This window comes from Xiphophorus hellerii, chromosome 14 (genome assembly GCF_003331165.1).
Source record: "Xiphophorus hellerii strain 12219 chromosome 14, Xiphophorus_hellerii-4.1, whole genome shotgun sequence".
NCBI lineage: Eukaryota > Metazoa > Chordata > Actinopteri > Cyprinodontiformes > Poeciliidae > Xiphophorus > Xiphophorus hellerii.
In genome coordinates, this window is record NC_045685.1 from 11363219 (window position 1) to 11384884 (window position 21666).

Here is a 21666-nt window from a genome sequence, read left to right on the forward strand (position 1 = left end):
TTTCATTCATCCAGTCTGCTTCCTGCGCCCCCCCTGCAATGGCAGTGCGACCCCCTTAGGGGGAACCACTGCTTTAATGGGTATTTCATCTGTTGTAGTTTCATAATAATACATTTTACAACATGACAAGATTTATTTGGAACCTACTTTGTAGTAAGCAGAGTACAAAGATTATTCAAATTGTTGCAAAAGTTGGATTTTAAAGATTATACATGAATAGCAAGAACAAGCAGGTAAATAAAAAACAGTGGTAGCTCATGTATCACATCATGATGTGATGTATCATCATGAATACATTACATCATCGACATAGAATAAAATCTATTCTATGTCTAGTCCTATTCCACATAGGAATCGGTTTCCATTCCTATAGAACGGAAGCGGAATAGACGTCTATGGAGTATATGGACGTCTAGATCTTCAATCCTATGTGGAACAGTATGTCCATTCCACGTAGGAATAGACGTCTGTCTGGGGGCAATACCACAAATATCAAAGTCATCTGTCATACATTCATCAGCACTCTTTAGGCAGCGAAAGCAAAACTCCATCTTACATCGGGGACATAAAACGTCTTTGCATCCATTCCCAGTGTGCTGCAGCAGTGAGCCGCAGGTGGGACAGGCGCGGACCGACGGACACCCTTTGATTCCTCCTGATAGCTCAATTTGGACTTCTGGACATTCTCTCAGTGTCTTCAGGGCAGAATTGTGGCAGTCGTCGTTTTCGCAGCGGTCGGATCGAGGCTGTTGACCTTTCCACTCCCTCAGACACTGCCAGCAGAACCCAAAGCTGCGTCCGGTCTTTGCTGAACACACTTGGCAGCAGACATAGAGGTTTGAGCTGCTTCCTCTGGTCACAGGAGTCATGCAGCCCGGACACTGTCATGTGTGTGTTTGGGGATGAGAGGGGAACAGAGGGATTTGAGTCCGATTCAAGCCTGTGTGCAGTTATAATTACGTCATTAATAAGATACTTACAAACTTTGGGTTAAGATTTCTGGTGGCAGCATTCTGGGCCATGGTCGTCTCAAAGTTCTTCATTTCTTCAGGGGTCAGCAAGGCCATTTTGCAAACCTCCTGATAAGGCCACTCAGCATTACAGCCAAACTGACCGCACACAAACCTGGATTTTCCCTTTATTTAAATAATCACAGAAATAATCAGGATTAAAGGTAAAAAGATAAAAAGACACTACATGTTAAACAATATGCAGGTTCCTCACTTCCTTTTAACCAGTTGTCAATATTATGTTAAAAATCCTACGTCAACACAGAAAATACAGCGATGTATTCAGATGCTCTTTAACTCTAAATTTCACAGTTGAGAATTTATTTTTGAAAAGTCAACTTTAAAAAATGTACAGTGAATCTGTCGAAGGTAAATAAACTAAAAGCAGCAGAAACAACAAACTAAACATTTAGTTTAGTTTAGTTCAATTAAAAAGAGTGAGACACAGAATAAAATATTCTACATTTTACATTTGAAAGCAAAACGATGCATTGAAATTAGAGACACATTCCTAAACATGTGAGTGTATTGTGAATTAAAAGATTTGCGCAGGTTTTGTTTTGATGATTCTCTGTTTCTGTACATTGAAGTCGAGTATCCACAACTCAAATAAAGAAACAAAATGTTTTGAGAGAGAGGATAGATACATTTTCTTAATATGATTTTCATATTTATGAAAAATTACACTGTAAAAAAAGTCAGTAAATTTACGGTAAAAAACTGTAAAAAACCAACAGTTTTTGACCGTCGTATCCAAAAACATTGCATTACCGTAGAAATTACATGGAACTACCGTAAGTCGAAACTGCAAAGAAAGTCAGTAAATTTACGGTAAAAAATTGTAAAATGCCAGCAGTTACTGACCAGAATATTCACAGCATTATACTGCCGTAGAAAATACATGGCATTATCATAACTGAATAAACATATATCCTAAATAATTGTGACAGTCACGAATGTAGAAAATACAGAAATATAGTGTAAAAATATAAGTAATTGTAAAGTTCTTAAAAAATTGTAATATTGCCAGCAGTTAATTACCCTAAACTTAACAGTAGCAATCAGCCAAAATTACAAATTTTGCTGATGTTTAGATCTACAATGTAAAAGCGTAAACAAGACTGCAAAATAATTTTTTACAAAGAACAGAATGCTGGTGTGATATTTTGGTTTCTTTTTTAATAATGCCTTTAATACACCAAACTGAAATCTCAGCAGTAGACCAGGCATCGATCTGGCGATCCACCGATTGCAAAGCAAACTCCTACAGCCAACGCCACCATCATTTATGAGAGCATTTGATCATTAACATTAAGAGAACTGTATGTTAGCCCCTCTTGCTTGAATGAAGCTGAAGTTGGTTTCCAATTGCTGCTTCCAATTTGGGAAATGGCTAAAGGGCAATTCCACCTAATTTTTCACTGCAATCAGCATCTTTAATTTACTCTAGCTAAAAAACTACAACACCTAGACTCTTCAAATCTGGACTAGATTATTCTCAACTCATATCAGAATATTTAGAACCAAGTGTGGGATTTGTAAAACCTTTATCTGATTTGTGAAACTTCAATAAAGAACAATTCTAGTGTTATCCAAAATCATACAAGTTGTAAAGTCACCCATCATTGAAGTTTCACAAATCCCACACTTGGTTTTAAATATTGTGCTATTAGTAGAGAATAGTCTAGAGCAGGGGTCCCCAAACTTTTTCCTGCGAGGGCCACATAGCTGTTCCTTTCTCTGCTCGGGGGCCGGTCTTAGTTTTTGGAGAAAGATACCTTAGAAACTTATTGTCGGCGGGGGGGGGGGGGGGGGCTGTTCTGTCTTTGAAACTGTCGACGGGGGGGGGGGGGGGGGGGGGGGGGGGGGGGTTGCTGACTACGACACATTCGCGGTCGCTTTTAGATAGATTTTTACCCAGAATGGAAATGGAAAAAACCGTGAGTGAAACGGTGACTGGGACTGACTAGTATATATTTGAGGGAAAGTTAGTTTAACATCTGCTCAAGAGCCCCCTGGTGGTTGAAGAGAAATCCACAAACCAGAAAATACAATATATGAAAAAATACACTGAATGCTCTCTGGTATGAGGAGGCGGGCCAGATCCGGCATTGCCAGACCAAATGACGCAGGCCGTAGTTTGGGGACCCCTGGTCTAGAGAGTTTTTCATTTTGTTATTGTGATAAATAGTAGGGTTTACAGTAAATGGAGACTGTTATTTGTCATGTAAACAAATAATTATCTAGTTTGCATTGCTGCTTGATCCTTCAGCATCAGCAGCAAGATTCTTTTAACTCTGTTCCTGTAGTGGTGTCCTGAACTCAACACAGTAAAGTCACTGTGCTAACTAAGGTTGCTAACTAGGGTGCTGAGAGCCCAGTAGGCCTGGTCCTTGTCAAGATGCTGCTACTGTCTTTGAAATCAAATTTCTGCTATTTTTGCACGTTCAGGAGGAGAAGGGCAACACATCACAGGTGAGTCCCTTTCACGGTTTCAACTGAAGTTAGCTAACTTTAACCAACTGACAAAGAAATGTGTAGTTTCTGAGCCATGCTGTTTATGTACATGCACTGCAGCTAGATATTTTTACTATATGGAACATTTAATCTTCACAGATGCAACACTTCCATTAATGTTTCTGTAGGAACGGCTGCATAGATTATATTTCTGGTCTACTTCAGACTACATGTGCTTAAAGTTATTGTTAATGGCAGAAGCAACTTTTTCCAAGTTTGGTTCAATAATTAATTTGAATTACTTTGAGTGTGAAATGTTCATGCATGCAAGTTAAATCTCTGAAGAACATGTTAGCTTTTGTTTCAATATTTTGGTAATACTTAGAAGTATAAAGCTTGGCATCAGAGATATTATTTAATATTTTCCTTTGACCTCTTGACTCTCACACCCAAAATACTTGCACTAAAGTCACTGGGTCCATGACAGTTGAAGGATTTGAAGATAAGAGAATTTAAATATTAATATTTTACAGCTTTTCTCAGTTTGGGTGCATCTCTCAGAACAGAATTGAAATTCTTAAAACTACCTGTTCAATCTTCAAATTACTGTGTCACTTCTGCACATCAAAACAATTAGTTTTGCAAGTTTTGCTTTTGTACATCATGTAGCTGGTTATGTACACTTCTATGCTTTTATAATTGTAATTTGCTTTTATCGTCTTGATCAAAATATGTTAACCCTCCTGTTGTCCTCGGGTCAAAATGACCCGCCACTGTGTTAAACCCCCCCCCCCCCAAAAAATCCCCTAAATGTAATTTTTTTAACTTGAGATTTTAAGACTTTTCCTAGATTGGCCCAGACAATAGAAAAAGTTCAGTGTTGCTTTTATTCTCATTTCCATGTAAGCTGTACAAAAAAAGGTACAAAGATGGTCTTCAGGTCAAAATGACCCGTGAGGCAAATGGAGTTGAAATCAAGGTCACAGAGTTATTTACAAACCATAAAATGTTACAAAGTTTTAGTTGTGTCTCAGATCAATCAGTAGCAGAAGTGAGCAGAGAGTGGAAGGCCAATTTTCCGAGCCACAATGCCAGTCAAACTCTTTCACACCTACTCAAGACTGATGCGATTTGATGACCGTGAATCAAGACCAGCAAGACGTATGACAGACAAACTTGCAGCCATAAGAGAGGTATGGGACAAGTGGGTGGAGCGGTTGCCCTACCTCTACAATCCAGAGCCTGATGTAACAGTGGATGAGCAACTGGTTCCATTTAGAGGTAATCTGTTTTCATATTTGTAATAAAAGTGATTTTCACTATTGATTTCTTTGACTGTTTTCTGTGACACTGATACTAATCACTGATGCTAATGTCTTTTGTCCAAAGGTTGTTGTCCTTTCCGGCAGTATATGCCCAGCAAGCCAGCAAAATATGGGATCAAGTCATGGGTGGCTTCTGAATCAAGCTATGCTTGGAAAATGCAAGTCTATACTGGGAAGTCAACCAGTGGATGCCCAGAGAAGAACCAGGGGTTGCGAGTTGTGCTTGATGTGACAGAGGGACTGAGGGGTCACAATGTGACATGTGACAATTTCTTCAACTCTTATGAACTCGGACAGCAGCTCCTGAAGAGGAAGATCACCATGGTTGGTACAGTTCAAAAGAACAAGCCTGAGCTCCCACCTGCACTGCTTGGGTCAAAGGAGAGAGAGGTCTTCTCCTCAAAGTTTGCCTTCACACCCACCACCACTCTAGTTTCCTACCTCCCAAAGAAAAACAAGAATGTAGTTCTTCTGAGCACACTGCACAAAGACGGCGACATTAGTGACCGTGAGGACAGGAAGCCAATCATCATCCTGGAATAAAACCGAAACAAAGGAGGTGTGGACAACCTAGATAAGGTGATTGGAGCATATAGCTGCAGAAGAATGACTGCCCGCTGGCCCCTGGTCATCTTCCACAACATCATTGATGTGTCCTCCTACAATGCCTTTGTGATTTGGATAGAGATCAACCCAACCTGGATGTCTCATAAGCACAACAAGAAGAGGGTGTTCCTGGAGCAGCTAGGAAAGGCACTTGTAACTCCACTCATTGAAAGAAGGAAGCATGTCCCCCACACAGAAGCCTCAGCAGCAGTTGTGAAAGCTATTCAGAGTGCAGCAGCTCCTGATCAACCTGAGGATCCATCTACCACAGCCACTTCCTCAGCTAAGCCAAGTAAGAGGAAGAGATGTCAGTTCTGCCCTCAGACTGTAAAACACATACTGTGTGCTGCAGGTGTAAGAAATATATCTGCAAAGGCTGTGCACTTGCATACTGCCCTACATGTGCCAATTAGTTGAATGGGTTATGTTATTTTTCATATTTTTGTATTGTACATCCTCTTGTTCACTGGAGAAAAGTAAAAGAAAATTAGTCACTGTGATGAATAAAAATGCATTCGAAACTCATTTTGCACATTTTTTTTCTTAAGCTATAGAAATTCAAGTGGAGAGGGAAAAGTCAAGTATTCACACATTTTGTGGTGAGTGACAATATACAAGATAGAATTTGGTGTTTAAAATTCAATTAAGCTGCTTATATTGGGGGTTTATTGAAGACGGGTCATTTTGACCCGGAGGATAAAGGGTGTATACAGAAAATGAGGACAACAGGACAACAACGTGTCTGTGTTGAATTCTCAACTTCCAAAATAGCATCAGTTCATTGTGTAAGTCTTAACATGCATAAGTCTTAAAGTTGTCATAATGTGAATCATATATTAATTAATTTATATTCTATTATTTTCTAAATCTGTCCTGAATTGGTAAATTGCTCCCAAGTGAGTCCTGAGTTTCTCTAACAGGTCAGTGTATGAACCATTAGCTCAACCAACGATCAACCAGTTTTCTGAAACAGATTGGAGGTGCATCTTGTGAACCATCAGTTGGCAACATTATGCTCTATATAGTCAGAACACAACACAATGTTACATGTCTGAGAACTGATGAACAAGTATCTGGGCAGAGTGAACAGCCAGAGAGAAGAAGAGGAGTGAGGCTGAGGAGGAAATAGTTGGGAGGAAAGCAGAAGAAGAGTCAGAAGAGGCTGAGGACATCTGCCAGTTTCCATCAGTCCAACATCAGGACATGGCTGAGACCCACAACATGATGCTGATGGAGGTCCTCCCACCCTACTGTTCATTCCTTAACCCCACTGAGGAAAAAAGATTCCTCAGTGGAGTTAAGGAACAAAGTGACTATGGAAATTAAAATGTAATGTAATTTCTACAGCACTGTACAGTTTTCCTTGAGGAGATTGTCCTGTGGCTCCTTTTCTACTTTTTTTGTTCTCTGCATTTCTGTCTTTTTCTTTCTGAATCACCATGGCATGGTCCATGAATAAATTATAGCAAAAGCGTAAATCAGTGTTTCTCAATCCTGGTCTTCAGCGTCACCCTGTCCTGCAGGTTTAGGTATTTCCCTTCTGCCACACACCTGAATTGTATCTCTGGATGATTAACAAGCTTCTGCAGTACTTGATTGTCATCCAATCATTTGAATCAGCTGTTCTGGAGTAGAGGCACATCTAAAACATGCAGAGCAGGGGGGCGTTGAGGACCAGGGTTGAGAAACACTGGCGTAAATGATCCTTTTGTAGTCTCTTCTCATGACTAATCGATTTGACTGTCTTATCTGTACATAGAGAGACTATAACTTATTATTTTGAGTCACTGATATGTTAACAGACAGGATTTTAAGAGCTGAACTAAGGATTTTGAAAGCAAACAAATGCTATTTTTCCTGTTTCTACAAATTGTTTTGAGAAATGCGCTTACTGTTTTGTAAATGCCAACAATGACTCGAGAAATGCACCAAAAGTGACTGAGAAAAACTAACCTAGCATAAATTGTCTCAGCTGTATCAATTTGTTTGCCTGTATGAAAAGTGTTCACATTTACAGCTTTGTTTCTGCTAGCTTGCAGGAAATGTAACTTACATAAATGGTTGAAGACAACCTATTGGCCTTCATGAGACTCAGATAAATGGTGAGTATCTATTTCATAAATTGCCTAAAACAGTTATATTTGTTTTTAGTTTGTGTATTTTGTCTGGTTGCAGACCAGAGGATCACACCTGTTGACAACAAACAAAGGTTTAACTACTGAATTTTCAGTCAGAAATGATCACACCACCTGGTTGAAGTACCTGTGTCCATATGCAAGTCAACAAAGGTGAAACAAACATTTAAGCGAATAAGATGTTCATGTAGTGCATCTTTCTAACTTTTTCTTTTTGTTTTCCAGCAGAGAGGAAACACCCGATTGACAACATGCGAGTCTCAATTTCAACCTGTGACTGGGAAGACTACAACCATCCTGAGCAACGTCTGATCTCAGCGACTTGTGACTCTCAACCCAGAACAAGAATCCTTTTATCACCATTTTGTCTTCTACAATATGTTATCTCTTATGTGGACACATACTGTTTGTTTTGTTTTTGTTTTCCAGATCTCAGTAATACCGTGAGGAAACTGGACATAAAATAGAATCAGTTCTTTTTTTAACTTGACTTTTTAAATAGAAATTGTTTCTTTAAGTGGATTACTCGTAATCTGTATTTTTGTTTAATTAGAAATTATTTTCTTTATAACTTTCTGTATAGAAATGCTTGACAAGTTACACTTCCTTGGTTGTTGTACTATAATTTGTATGGTAAAATTCTGGTAGGAACAGAGACCAGTAATTTACCATAAGTTTTTTTTGGGGGGGAGGGTTTACAATAAAATGTCAATATATCATACAGTCTGGATGTGTTTTTCACTCATGTAGATATTATGCCTCAGTCAGCATGACCGTATTTACTACGGCAAAACCACATTTTATTTTTTTTAAAATATTTTAGGAAGTACGGTATTTTACCGTATTTTAAAAATACGGTAGAATCCTGCATTTACAACATACGGTAAAAAACTGGCAGCTGTGGTTGCCAGAATTTTACCGTATATTAAAAATACGGTAAAATCCTGCATTTACAACATACGGTGAAAAACTGGCAGCTGTGGTTGCCAGAATTTTACCGTATTTCAAAAATACGGTGAAATCCTGCATTTAGCAAATACGGTAAAAAACTGGCAGCTGTGGTTGCCAGAATTTTACCGTATTTTAGAAATACGGTAAAAAACTGGCAGCTTTGGTTGCCAGAATTTTACCGTATTTTAGAAATACGGTAAAAAAATGGCAGTTTTGGTTGCCAGACTTTTACCGTATAAAGACGGTAAACTTCTGGCAACTCAGCTGCCAGTTTTTTACCGTAAAATGAGGCCGTTTTTTTTTACAGTGTAGATTTAAAAAGCATTTAATTAGCAGTAAAACTAGAACCAAAAAAAGAAGAAAAAAAAACAGTACTGTGTCAGCACCTTTCTGTTGCGGAAAATACATGTAGAAAATAAACACCACCAGGAAAACGATCACCTCATTACTTTTCGTCTAGATCAGAATAAGACTAGTTGTCTTTCTCTTTTTTCTTTTTTTCTATTTCTTATTTCGAATAAGATTATATTTGAATCATATCCCACCTGTTTGAGCAATTCCTCGCACCACTTTGTGAGGGACATCGGGGTGACCACATGTCCGCAGGACATCCGGGCTCTTGGGGAATCAAAACCTTCACACAGAACTGCAGAAACATCCAATGAGATCCTCCAGCATGTTTAAATATAAACTATTCATGCTTTAAACAAGATTATAAATTCAATGAAAAATAATACAAGTACAATTAAAGCGCTGATGAACAGAAACGAGCCACTCACAGTCAAACTGATCCTCTTCGTCCACAAATCGGATTGTAGAGTCGCTCAGGTTGTAGCGCTTAGTTTTATCGTTCATCTTGAAAAATCTCTCCATTTCTGCTGCGACGCAGAAAACAGTCAACTTATGTTATAGTTGGTCTAATTCAAGGAAACTCTTTCGATTTCGAGCCTGGTTATTCTTTACGGGTCATGTGACTTTCGCTTTGCAGCTGATCACTGAAGATACGCCTCCAGGGAAAGACGAGCAGGTGCATGGATGATATTTAACCCTCCTGTTATGTTCGTTTCTGCGGTACAGCAATAATGTTCGTGGGTCAATTTGATCCGTGGAGTGTTTAATCATGCAATAGGGTCAGAAACCCAAAACATTCCCCCAAAACATTTTTGTATCTGATTATTAACTCCAATACTAACCATTTCAATCAATATTTGTGCAATGATGTTTTTTTTATTTCTGAGAAATTAAGGATCAACGACGACAACCTGATCATTTACTCATTTGGACATAAAAAATTGAATTTACACTGAAAAAAGCCTAGACACACAAAAAAAACTATAATTTCCTTGAAATTGATCTTTTTTTTTCTTCAATGGGTGATCTTTATATTTGAACTTGAGACACACATACTGTTCAGGGTCAAATTGACCTGCTGATTAAAATCAAGACGAGTCATGCAGAGTATTTATGTTTTCCTTCACTTCTGCTGAGTGTCCACTCAGTGTGGGTGGAGTTTGTCCACGGGAACAGAAAAGATTCCCGTCAAAAGTTGTGTGAACACCTGCTTTCTCGCAGTTTCCTAGTGAAGTAAAGAAAACAGTGAGTTGCACTTCAACTTGACTTCCGGGTCAAATTGACCCGAACAGTATCTATGTAAAAAGTAGAGAGGGGGGTGCAAATGTGTAAAATAAATACATTTTCAATTTATATGTAGAGTGCACCTATTAAGAAAAATAGAAAAAGTTTCATGCAAAAAAAAAAACAACAAAACAAATACTTCCAGCTATTTTTTATATTTTTATATTTTATTTTTTAAACTTTAAAACAGGTCAATTTGAACCGGAACATAACAGGAGGGCTAATGAACGACAGTGAAAAATCACGACCACAAAGAATAAATATAGTTTTTATTGTTCCCGCCTTAACTTCATAAAAACTAACTGGTGAATAATTTACAGTTTACTAAGAAGAATGGATAATCAGGTTACCATCAGTATAGAATAAAATATCCTTTCTTGTCCTATAATGGAGAATTTTCTGTACAAAGTGACAGGCAAACACAGAAACTAAATTCACACACAAATCGAAATATTTGGTACTTGATTTATTTTTAGCATAAAACATGCAGACAAATTAAACGTGAAAATAGCAATTATTCAAATTAAGCAATTTACAGTTATTTTCATATCCTCTCACCTTTTTCTATTTTACATGTGTCACAGTATTTATGTTTTCAAAGAAACTGAATTGATTAAAGGCTTTTCTGCACGTGTGGGGGAAAAATCACAAAACCTCAGCAATTATTCATTTATTGGACTAATAGATTTATATTGGGTCAAATATCACTATGTTAAAAAAACGGGGTTTTTTTTAAACAAGAGAACAATTATTCAGCGAAAAACATGTCCATACATAACCAGGAACAATAATCAATATTGACAAATAATTATAAATGAATAAAAATATTGAGATCATATTTTCATGTATGAGACTTTTGAGTTTTTTGTTTTTTATTTATTACTAATATCTTTGGGGTGAAAACCAAAACCAAAACACGAGAATGACTGGGCGATTTCATTTTTGTTTTCACTTTACATATCAGATCTTTTTTTTTTTATTTATTTATTTTTTTACATTTTTCACAATTATAAGCTTCGTGACTCCACTAATATATTATAGTGACGTTATAAAGAAAGTCCTCGTGTTGTTCCAGCAAACAGGAGGGCATTTAGAGGCAGGTGTCCAGCGTTGAGTTGAGTGGATCAGAGTGGAGCAGGGTCGTGGACGATCAGATCCAGTCCTCCGTCGCAGCGCATCACCGCGTGGATCTCAGACTTGTGCTTGATCCCGCATTCAGCCAGCGTTTGGGTCTCCTGTAGGGTTTTTCCTTTGTAGATCAGAGACATCATCGTCACTGCTGCAACCGCTGTAACTACTCTAGCTGCTGAAAATATCAAATGAAACAAATCATCTCAAAGACCGACCTTTGCGCAAAACAAAACCGAAAACACAGTCAGGCGACGTTCAAAACAAACAAGAGTGGATTTTGTTTCTTAAGTAATAGAAACAAATATTTCTAAAATAAAACCTAAAAGAAATAAAATCCTCTATATAGGATATAATCACAGCACTTATTACACAGTTCTTGTGATCCCATCAGACAAAACGCACGTTAATATCTTGAATTGTTTAAAATGGTTTAGAACAAATAGGATCTAAAGTCTCACATAAATGATAATTGTGGATTTTAAAACTGAAAATCGTCTTTTTAAACCACATCTCATCATTTCAGCTCCATGTTCAAATGCATTTGAAGTGAGAATTTCTCAGCAGGTGTATTTACCTATGTCAACGCGTAGCTGCTGTATTTTGTCTGCCAGAAACTTCACAAGAATGTGGTTGAGCTCCTCTTCTTGTTTACACACGTTGATCGGTTTTTTAAAGTTCTGTTCAAAACAGACGATGACCTGGCAAACCATGGCTGCTTCTTTTGACGACTTTAAACTCTGCTCCGGAATTAAAGCTGCAATGTGAAGAAACTGAGCAGCAGGAAGGGATTTTATAGTATTCTGCTTTCATTTTGTTTAAGGCGTGGCTTAAAAGTGAACAATAATAAAGAAGTAGATCTGAACAGGGCATGATTAAAAATTATATGGTAATTTATCATTCTTTGGTTGGGTGGATAAGCTTATAATTTTTCCTGATGATGATGATGATGTAATCAGTGATTACAAAATGTTGCATGTTATGGATATGAACTGTGCCTACCTTTGATCTGTTTAACAACAACAACAACAACAACAACAACAACAACAACAATAATAATAATAATAATAATAATAATAATAATAACATACATGTCACGATGTCAAATAAAATCCTAAATAAATAGACAAGGTGACAAAAGTCATGTCAAGGGTCAAATATGTAACTGAATTAATCTGAACCTGAATTTACACAACAATATAAATAATGTTTATCACTTAAAAGTATGAAAGCATCATCAACCAGAGTGTGTTGATATACTAGATGTGTTGTCAAAAACTTAGGAACAGACTCTTGAAAATTATAAGCCTATAGGACAACATTTCTTTCTATCAGAGATGATAATATAAAATATTAGGTTAATTCTTTAAAACGTTATCTAATTCAGGCTTGGGATTTGGGGAGAAAAACAGCAGCTAAGGAGAAAATAAGATTCCTCTAGATAATCCTGTCAACATTTCAGGAAATAAGAGCTGGAATAATAAAATTCAAATGAATTTCATCTTTCCTAATAAACAGGGTTTTCCCTAAATGTTCCCCAGTTTATAATACATTGTTAAGGTCTTTGTCACGATCACTTGGTGGCAGTAAATGACCTGAAAGAACTTCCAGGTACTTTCCAGACTCACCAAAACCCAACCTGTCAGACTGCCGGTCCACCGTAGGGTTTATTATATAACAGATAAAACTTAACTTTCATTTTCACTCTGCAACATTTCCAACATGCATTAAGATACAAGATGGACCTTTTGATTGGAGCCTCCAAGTCATCAGACACGATCATTAATGGTTTAGCCCAAGTAAATAATTCTGTACTTTTCTGTTTATTAAATCAGTTTGATGAAAGCAGATTAATGAATATTCCTGATCTGTCAGCACACAAAAAAGATTGATCCTAAAACAATAAACAGTTTTAGTTTATCTAACACCAATTGTACTTTCACGTGATGTAAATGATGTTGACACCAAAAACATCTCGTCTCTTCTTGGAATTACACAGTTTATAGTAATTCAGGGTTGTGAGTCAGAGCGCCACCCAGTGGGCTAACAGTATGTAGCAGTTAATCATCGTTCATGGAGGGCAAACATTTAATGGGGTTGTATGGAAAAGACTCAAATACAGACTAAATATCTGAATATTGTATTAAAGCTATAAGAGATGCTGAGTTCAAGTAAGCCAGAAAAAAATTTAAAAACAAAACCCAAACTAACAATATGAAAATAAAAACAAAAGAAACATGAAATAAGACAGACTTTGCACAATTGTCTTCAAGAACATATACTGAGACTATAAAGAGAATCCCACTGCAGATATGACAGAAATTAAGTGATTGAACTGTGTCTTAGAGGGATCCATTTAAATTATTGGGTACTGATAAAATTAAATTCTTCCTGGTGGGAAATACATTTTTTCACTTAGTGAATTTATAAAGAAAGCTTTTAGACTCCCTCCTTAATTGGTATAAATAAAGTCTGCTGCTAAGAAGGATGTTGTTTTAGCTGCCAAATTTCACTGTTTTACATTTATGTGTATTTGCAATTGACCTTAAAACAACAAAAAGTCTATTAAATTTGAGTCTCAAATATAACAGATTCTAATTTTCCAAAATATTTTAACACAACGATTTTAGAAAAGCAAATTCCACATTAAGTAGCTAAAAAAAACCCATCTCAATTTAAGCTGGACGCCCTACTTTGAGACAGAGTCAAACACGTTTAGTAAAAAATTATGTTTTATTAGGAGGCCAAAGAAGAAATTATTGTCAGCGTAAAATATAACATGAGAATAAAAATGTTGCAGATATCATTTGATGCTTAATAGAATAAAGAAGTTTCACAGTTGATGAACATCAACAATAGGAACTGCAACATTTTTGACAATAGTTCATCCAAGTTTCAGTAAGAAGAACAGGAAGCATCTGTTTCTGCAGTTTTACTTCCTGTGCCACACAGGTATGGATGTCTGTCTGGGAGCCACACCGTCACTGCAGGGGATGAAGTAGGAGCTGGTCTCCAGACACTCAGTAGTCAGCTTCAGACACACGAAGCAGAACTCCACCTGGCAGCGAGGACAGATGATGTTTTTACAGCCCGTCTTGTCGTGCTCCACTGTTTGTCCACAGGTGGGACAGGCCCGGATGGAGGGACAGTCCTCGACATCCCGGACCTCAGGGAAGGATGTGGTGTTGCAGGTCCTGAGCAGCTCCAGGTCTTGGTTTTTGCAGCCATCATTGTCACAACGATCAGAACGTGGAGCCGGACCTTTCCATGGCTTCAAGCACTGCCAGCAGAACTGGACCTGTTTCTTCTGGTCTGCAGAGCAAACTAAGCACTGAACGCAGAGGTTAGTAAGTTCCTCTCTCTCAATGTAGCTCTTACACCCAGGGCACTGCAAGAGGAAGACATTATGGTTTAAGTAGAGCTGTTAAAGTCAAGACTGACCTGAAGTTAGAGACACTTACTTCTCTAAACTCCTGGTACTCTGCAGCAGCCAGGCGAGCGATGGTCTCTTCAAAGTATTCCATCTCTTCAACGCTCAGGTCCGCCAGGCGCCGCACCTCTCGATACGGCCACACGACACCACAAGTCTCCTGGGTCTCTTCCTCTATAGCAGGACACCTGAACTTGTACTGACCCTAAAACAATCAAACGCAACATGTAACCATAAAGATGCAGAACAACTTGGTTTGGTGTCTGAACAAATGGGTTAAACTCTGGGAATAAGAGTTTATGTCATTGTCCAATTTTACACACATCATATTACTTTTTTTAAAATACTGAGCTAATGTCTGTTTTTAGGAAAGTAGGTCAAAAAGCCTCCCGTCTACTGAGGACTCTGATGTTTTGATCAACACCTGCACCTGTTTGCAGCCATTGACACCTGGTGCCTTTTTTACAAGAAGACAAAGAAATTAAAATGTACTACAAAATGAAAAACATGATACCTTCAAGAAAGGCTGACAACTATGTCTTCCCGTCTTAAACTCAAATATACACCAATACATGAGGACTGTTCACCTAAATGCATCACTGCTGCATGAAGGATCCAACCCAGATGGACACAGATGGAGAACAAGCCGACACCGAATGAAATGAAATTCATTCTATAATTATCCTTTTATTTCCTTGCAACTATAGAGCCTTTAAAAACAACAATGTTGTTAATGAATCCCACTGCTTGGACTAAATTTGATTTCAAATGTTCTCCTCTTATGTACAATGTCTTTAGTTGTGCATTGGAACTGTTTAAATTTCAAAATAAAAGCATGTTATAAGGTATAACAATGAAAAGAAATTACCAAAGAAATAAAATGTTGCATATAAAATGTGTGTGATGTAATTCAGTACCTGATCCAGCAGGCTGCGACACCAGCCAGTCAGAGATTGTGGAGTGACAGCGTGACCGCAGGACATTTCAGCTCGAAGACCCTGGTCTTCATCATCATCGCTGACTAATAGGACAGACAGTTGGACAGTGTAATGGTGGACATTATACTGAAAAAAGTACAAGTAAAATTTGACTACCCCTGCTTTACAAATCATTGAGAAGCAAATACATAAATATAACAAATACTGTTAAAACAGCACCATAGTTTTCAGTCCTTACATGGAGGGTCCAGGTCATCAGGTCTGTCCACAAAGCTCAGCGTGGTGTCGTGGGGGTCATATCCTTTCTCGTCCTCATCGGAGCTGCTCATTTCAGACCTACTTTGTTCTTCCGATTTGTCTGCTAAACGTGTTTCCCCTCAACCAGAAAATAATCTGAGGCGGCAGGCTGTCACGACACTCGTAAAGCAGCTTTTACTTTCAGTTTCTTCTTCTACACATTTAAAAGTACAGAATGTACATTCAATCAAACTCCCTGGTTGAATCCTTTCAGTTTTACTCTCATATTAATGTAATGTAACTTAGAGAAAAGGGAATAAAATTAAAACATAATGTTTCAGAGGCTTTTGGTGAAGCAGACCTAGAGGAAAACAAAACACACCCTGGTTACAAGGTCACTGTAAATTACAGTTACATCCTGCAGATGTCACTAAAGGCAAAACTATTTAAATCATTTTTGCTTCCATTGTATTTAATGCAGAAGTAATCAATTTATAATCAATTTACTCTCAGTAGTTATCAAAAATCAGATCAGCTTGTCTCAACTTATGAAATTAATTCAATCTGAAATATGAAGGCTCTTATTCTCATTAACAACTGGAAGAAAATGTTTCTTATTTGCTGTTCATTGAAGGATTCATCCATCATCATGGAATAATATTTTTATTAAAGAACAAACTTTATTAACTTTATTATTGAGTGACTAATGTCTTTTCATCAACCCACTGTGATTCACACCACGGTGTTGATTCAGTGCCAGAATTAAAAAACACTTAGAAAAGCAATTGTTACTGCCCATCAACCTGAAGAGTTAAACCAGTTCAAACTGTGTGATGTCCGTCAGTCTGAAGTGAGAAAGATCATTCACGAAACAAAACACATCAGGATTGTCTTAGAAAGGACTCGCTGGTGTGCGGTGCTTATATCATCCCAGTAAAGGTCAAACCAGGTCAACTGGATCCAGTCCACCACTGGAGTCAAAATGAAACAGAAGGTGAGAATCTTCTCTCATATGTGGAGATTAAAATGTTTGCCAGTCAATTGTTGCTTTAAATAACTGAGTTCAGCACATCATCAACATTTAATGCTGTAGATTTGTAAGTGATAAACAAACACATTGAACTACTTGAGACTATTTATGGTGAGCACTAATAAAACAATGAAACTTATCTGTAATTATAGGAACCTTTCATCATTATGAATAATAACTTCTGGGCCCTGCCTGCTTAAAAGTTAGTTTTACACCCAACTTCACTCATCACAGACCAGGCATGAACAAAATCTGTTTAATAGGAACTTTATTTGTTTTACAAAGTCAGGCCACCTACATATTTGGAAAGCAAGTTATAAGGTTAAAAATAAACAAAAGACAACTTTTAAAGGTGATGAACATGAAAAAGAAGACCTAGAACATTTTTAATACTACAAAATTAACTTTGTCAAGAAATAACAAGTTTTAGTTCCTGTGCCACACAGGTATGGATGTCTGTCTGGGAGCCACACCAGCACTGCAGGGGCTGAAGTAGTCGCTGGTCTCCAGACAGTCAGGAGTCAGCTCCAGACACACAAAGCAGAACTCCACCTGGCAGCGAGGACAGATGATGTTCTTACAGCCCGTCTTGTCGTGCTCCACCTTATGTCCACAGGTGGGACAGGCCCGGATGGAGGGACAGCCCACAACCCCGACCACCTCGAGGAAGGATGTGGTCTTGCAGGTCCTGAGCAGCTCCAGGTCATGGTTGATGCAGCCGTTATTGTCACAGCGGTCAGAGCGTGGAGCCGGACCTTTCCAGGGCATCAAGCACTGCCAGCAGAACTGGACCTGTTCGTTCTTATCTGCTGTGCACACCAAGCACTGAACGCAGAGGTTAGTCAGGTCCTCTCTCTCAATGTAGGAGCTGCAGCCAGGACACTGCAGGGCAAAAAAGGATAGAAAACAAAACAAAAGGAAAGAGGTTACCGCATTGCAGAACATTGTTTCATGAATTCATCTTGAGTTCGCATGATGCTTACTGTTTTAAAGTCACAGTACTCTGTCGCAGCCAGACGGGCCATGTTCTCTTCAAAATGCTGCATTTCTGCAGCGGTCAGGACGGCCAGGCGACGCACCTCTTGATACGACCACAGAGCGTCACACTTATGATGGGTGCCGTCCTTTAGAGCTGGACACTTAAATTTATACTGGCCCTGAAATTTTGCAATATTTAGACAACGATATCATTAACTTGGATTATGTTCTTGCTATCAAGCATCATTTACATACACGTCACAGAGCACAACATCCTGAAAGATGAATTTGATGAGTGAAGAGTTCAGAGTCCCACTGAGCAGCTCTCTGATTTTAAATACGATGCAAGTTTATAAATTTGATTTGTGTTGTACTCAGTGGTATTTGATGAATTTAACTGGAAATCTACTTTCTATCTCTTTGGTCTCATACATATTCAGTTTGGGTCTCTGGCTAGTTAACTAAGTTTTAATTTTAACATGTTACAGTAAGAAACATGTTAAAATTAAAAAGTTTATTATTATGGATTATGGCTTGGATTTTAACTGTGGGTACTTCAGCACCAACCTCTAATTCACAGCAAGGCATCACAGTTCTGCTGCTATTTGCTGTTAGTTTTTACTGTTTAAAATCTTTGTTGGTCTTCAACCATGAACTAAATTTGATAATTAATATGAAGGATGAGAAGAGAATTGGATTGAAGTAAATTAAGAAACAGCACTGGAATAAAAATGCTGGATCATTTTAGTGGACATTGTAGTTGCTATGAATGTTTCTTAGCTTTATAACATTCAATATGAGCGTTACTCTGTCTTGTATTGGTTACATTGTAATCAACGATATTAATCGATTATTGTTGAAAAACAAGAAAATGCCTTATTCAAAGTCATTATTTTGACAGTAAGCCATAATGTCAAATGGCCCAGTTTATGGCCCACAACATAAAACATAAAACTGGGCTGAATGTGTCGTCTTGGACTTTATGCTGGATCTTTGCACACAATCTCCACTTCAACAGTACATGTGCTAATGAGAAAACAAAAGTAAACTTTAACCTGTTGGAAAGTACCTGATCCAGCAGGCTGCGACACCATCCAGTCAGGGACTGTGGAGTGACAGCGTGACCGCAGGACATTTCCGCCCGGAGACCCTGATCTCCCTCGTCCGGGGCTAGAAGAGAACAAACTCAAATAATAAAAATAATAATAAAAATCATCTTGTTTTTTAGCTGTCACATGATGTCCTCATGTTCCCTTTGACTTGCATGGAAGTGTTTTTAATGTCCCTAAAACAAAACGTTCCTTGCATTTATTTGGAAATAAACAACGTCACTTCAACACAACAACACAACACAACAACAGTTCTCAGGTTCTTACGCATCGGATCCAGAGCATCAGGTCTGTTCACGAACTTCAGCGTCGTGTCTCTTCGGTCGTATCTTTTCTCTTCGTGGCCCTGCGTGGTCATTTTGTTCCTGCTCTGTCCCTCGACCAGAACCAACTTCTGTCCGTCTGCAGCCAAAAAATGTGGTCTAATGGAGCAGCTGCTGCTGCGTCACTCTCAGAGCAAATAGCTGTTGTTACTTTCAGTTTCTCCCATTTCTTTTTTTTTCTTAGTGCATTTTATTTGGCACTGATTATGAAGACGAAACAGTGATGATGAAGAAAAACACACAAAAAAGTTAAAACCTCATCTTGGCGGAATTCATTTTACGTTCACTTGTCATTTTTAACATTGTTGAGTTTAATTTACTTTTTGCACTGATTTTAGTTAAACCCTTCAGATAACTTAATTGCTGTATCTGCTGTTTTTTTTCTATCTACCACAGTCGAAAGCAGCACGAATAATAAATAAAATTACTATACAATTTTTTTCACAGTTTGAGAAAAAACTGAAAAAAAGAGTTTGCAAATAACAACACAAGACGCGTCACATGATCAAAAAACAAGGTGATTTCCTGCAATTAATCGTTCCTATAAAATCTTCGACGTATAATACGTAGCAGGACATCGTGCAGATAAAGCAATCAGTATATGAGTATAAAATTTCCTGCAGCTTCTTTTTTCCCACTGCTCAGATGTGCGTATTTCATTTATTTAATTGTTATTATCATCTAAAGCAATACAAATATATAGGAGGTAAAACAGCGCAGCACTGTGTTGAATGTGCTTCTCAAAATACACCATCTAAAAAACAACTTGTTGAAATTAGCAGGTCATGTGAGAGAAGATCATTAAAACTGAAAGAATAGAAACAGCAGGAGCCCTGCGTTGTGTAAAACAGAAAATAGAAAGTAAAGACTGGTGTGACGTCAGATCCTGTTGCTGTTTGCCCGCATTTCTGTCAGCTGTTGGGACAGAGCGCCAGAGAGGAGCGCAGCGCAGATTGCGGGAAGATGGGGAAAATCTACCAGGTCGTGGTTCATGGACTGAGAGGAGAGAAGCTGATGATTGATCTCTGCAACACCGAGGAGCAGATGCAGAAAATGACGGTGCGACAACTGAAGGAAAAGATCGCGGAGAAACTTCCTCATACCGCAGGTAACTAAGAGAGGCTCAAAAGACAACTTGACTCGGTAATGGCAGAATTAATTTAGGAGACGGTAAACTGTTCAATATATCTGGTGCATTTTCTTTACTGCCAGCAGGTCGTTAGCTACTTCTTTTTTAACTTTATCAGCTTTGGGTTATGTGGCCATGGAAACAGATTAATGCTCGTTTTTGTAAAATAAAGTAGGTTGTTAAGGGAGAATACGTTTAGCCAATTCAGACCTGACCCTTAAACAACAAACATGTTTTCCGAGACCAAACGTTGCTTGCAAATCAAAATTGAAAGTACATTCATGGTGACTCGTGGTGCATGGTTTTCCTTACTGGCTTATCAGTGCTGTACTGGTAGAGCTCAGTATTAACTCTACCATTAATACTGGGTTGTTTCAGGTAAATAAATAAATAAATAGATAAATAAATAATCCAACTCATGTGTTTAAAGTGCACCTGCATTATGCGTAATTTACTAAACCTATTTTCTATAGTCAAAAGTCCAAAACTATCTGGCAGGTGTTTTTTTAGGTAATGTGGATTTGGAGACGTAAAGTAAAATATGCTGAGTCACTGATAATGTCACCATCTCGACTCTGTTGGTCCTCAGGAATCAATACAAAGAAAAAACTGTAGAAGTAACATTTTACATCAGCAACTTGATACTTTTGAGAATGAAGATCCTGATTAATTATGGTAAAACATTAAACTTTTATGTGTCAGATACGTGTAAACACCTGCTATGACAACAATACAAAGGTTTAAAAAACTTGCTATCTGATCTTTTTTATTACCTTTAAAATTAGCTTTTGATTTGAGTTTAGAAATAATTTTGTCTCCTCTGCATATTTTTTACTTTCACTTCTTACCACTGTTCAAACAAACAACTCTCCAAAAAATGTAGGGATTAATCTTGATTACAGAATATGTGTAATATTTGTAAAAAATCTATTTTATAACTTTCTTGTTTGTGTTTTTTACAGGAGAGGAGAACCTGCGGCTGATCTTTACAGACAAGAACCTGGAAGGAGACACTACGCTGCTGTCTGAGTACGGGATCCAGCACATGTCCGTCGTCCAGCTGGTGATCAAGGTTCCTGGAGGACAGATGGCGTAACTGGGACCATTTGGATCTTCTTCTTTTGCTGCCATTGCTGCTGCCGCCGACTGCAGGGAATCTTGTTCACTCCTGACTCTTGTTTACAAATATGAAAGCTACAATCATTGTCCAAAAAAAAAAAAAATACTGATAATGTTTTTGTATAT

At 37.9% G+C, this 21666-nt stretch overlaps 3 protein-coding genes across 4 annotated transcripts; all 3 read right to left on the reverse strand.

Moving 5' to 3' along the window:
- On the reverse strand, positions 1 to 9456 carry LOC116732399 (probable E3 ubiquitin-protein ligase RNF144A-A). Its single transcript, XM_032582524.1, has 4 exons — positions 9264 to 9456; positions 9030 to 9130; positions 981 to 1136; positions 1 to 881 (listed from the first exon to the last, which is right to left on the reverse strand). The coding sequence occupies exons 1-4, from the start codon at positions 9355 to 9357 to the stop codon at positions 339 to 341; spliced, it is 894 nt and encodes a 297-aa protein (XP_032438415.1). The 5' UTR covers positions 9358 to 9456; the 3' UTR covers positions 1 to 338.
- Positions 9457 to 13051: 3595 nt separating this feature from the next.
- On the reverse strand, positions 13052 to 16247 carry LOC116732088 (probable E3 ubiquitin-protein ligase ARI5). The gene is made up of 4 exons (XM_032582029.1): positions 15854 to 16247; positions 15595 to 15698; positions 14709 to 14882; positions 13052 to 14635 (listed from the first exon to the last, which is right to left on the reverse strand). The coding sequence occupies exons 1-4, from the start codon at positions 15942 to 15944 to the stop codon at positions 14180 to 14182; spliced, it is 825 nt and encodes a 274-aa protein (XP_032437920.1). The 5' UTR covers positions 15945 to 16247; the 3' UTR covers positions 13052 to 14179.
- Positions 16248 to 17133: 886 nt separating this feature from the next.
- LOC116732918 (probable E3 ubiquitin-protein ligase ARI7) lies at positions 17134 to 19455 on the reverse strand. Of its 2 annotated transcripts, XM_032583524.1 has the most exons (5): positions 19237 to 19455; positions 18930 to 19030; positions 17866 to 18039; positions 17284 to 17764; positions 17134 to 17227 (listed from the first exon to the last, which is right to left on the reverse strand). In XM_032583524.1, the coding sequence occupies exons 1-4, from the start codon at positions 19325 to 19327 to the stop codon at positions 17309 to 17311; spliced, it is 822 nt and encodes a 273-aa protein (XP_032439415.1). In that variant the 5' UTR covers positions 19328 to 19455; the 3' UTR covers positions 17134 to 17227; positions 17284 to 17308. The 2 variants fall into 2 exon arrangements, with proteins under 2 accessions (XP_032439415.1, XP_032439414.1); XM_032583523.1 differs by having other exon boundaries at positions 17134 to 17764.
- Between the last annotated feature and the right edge of the window lie 2211 nt (positions 19456 to 21666).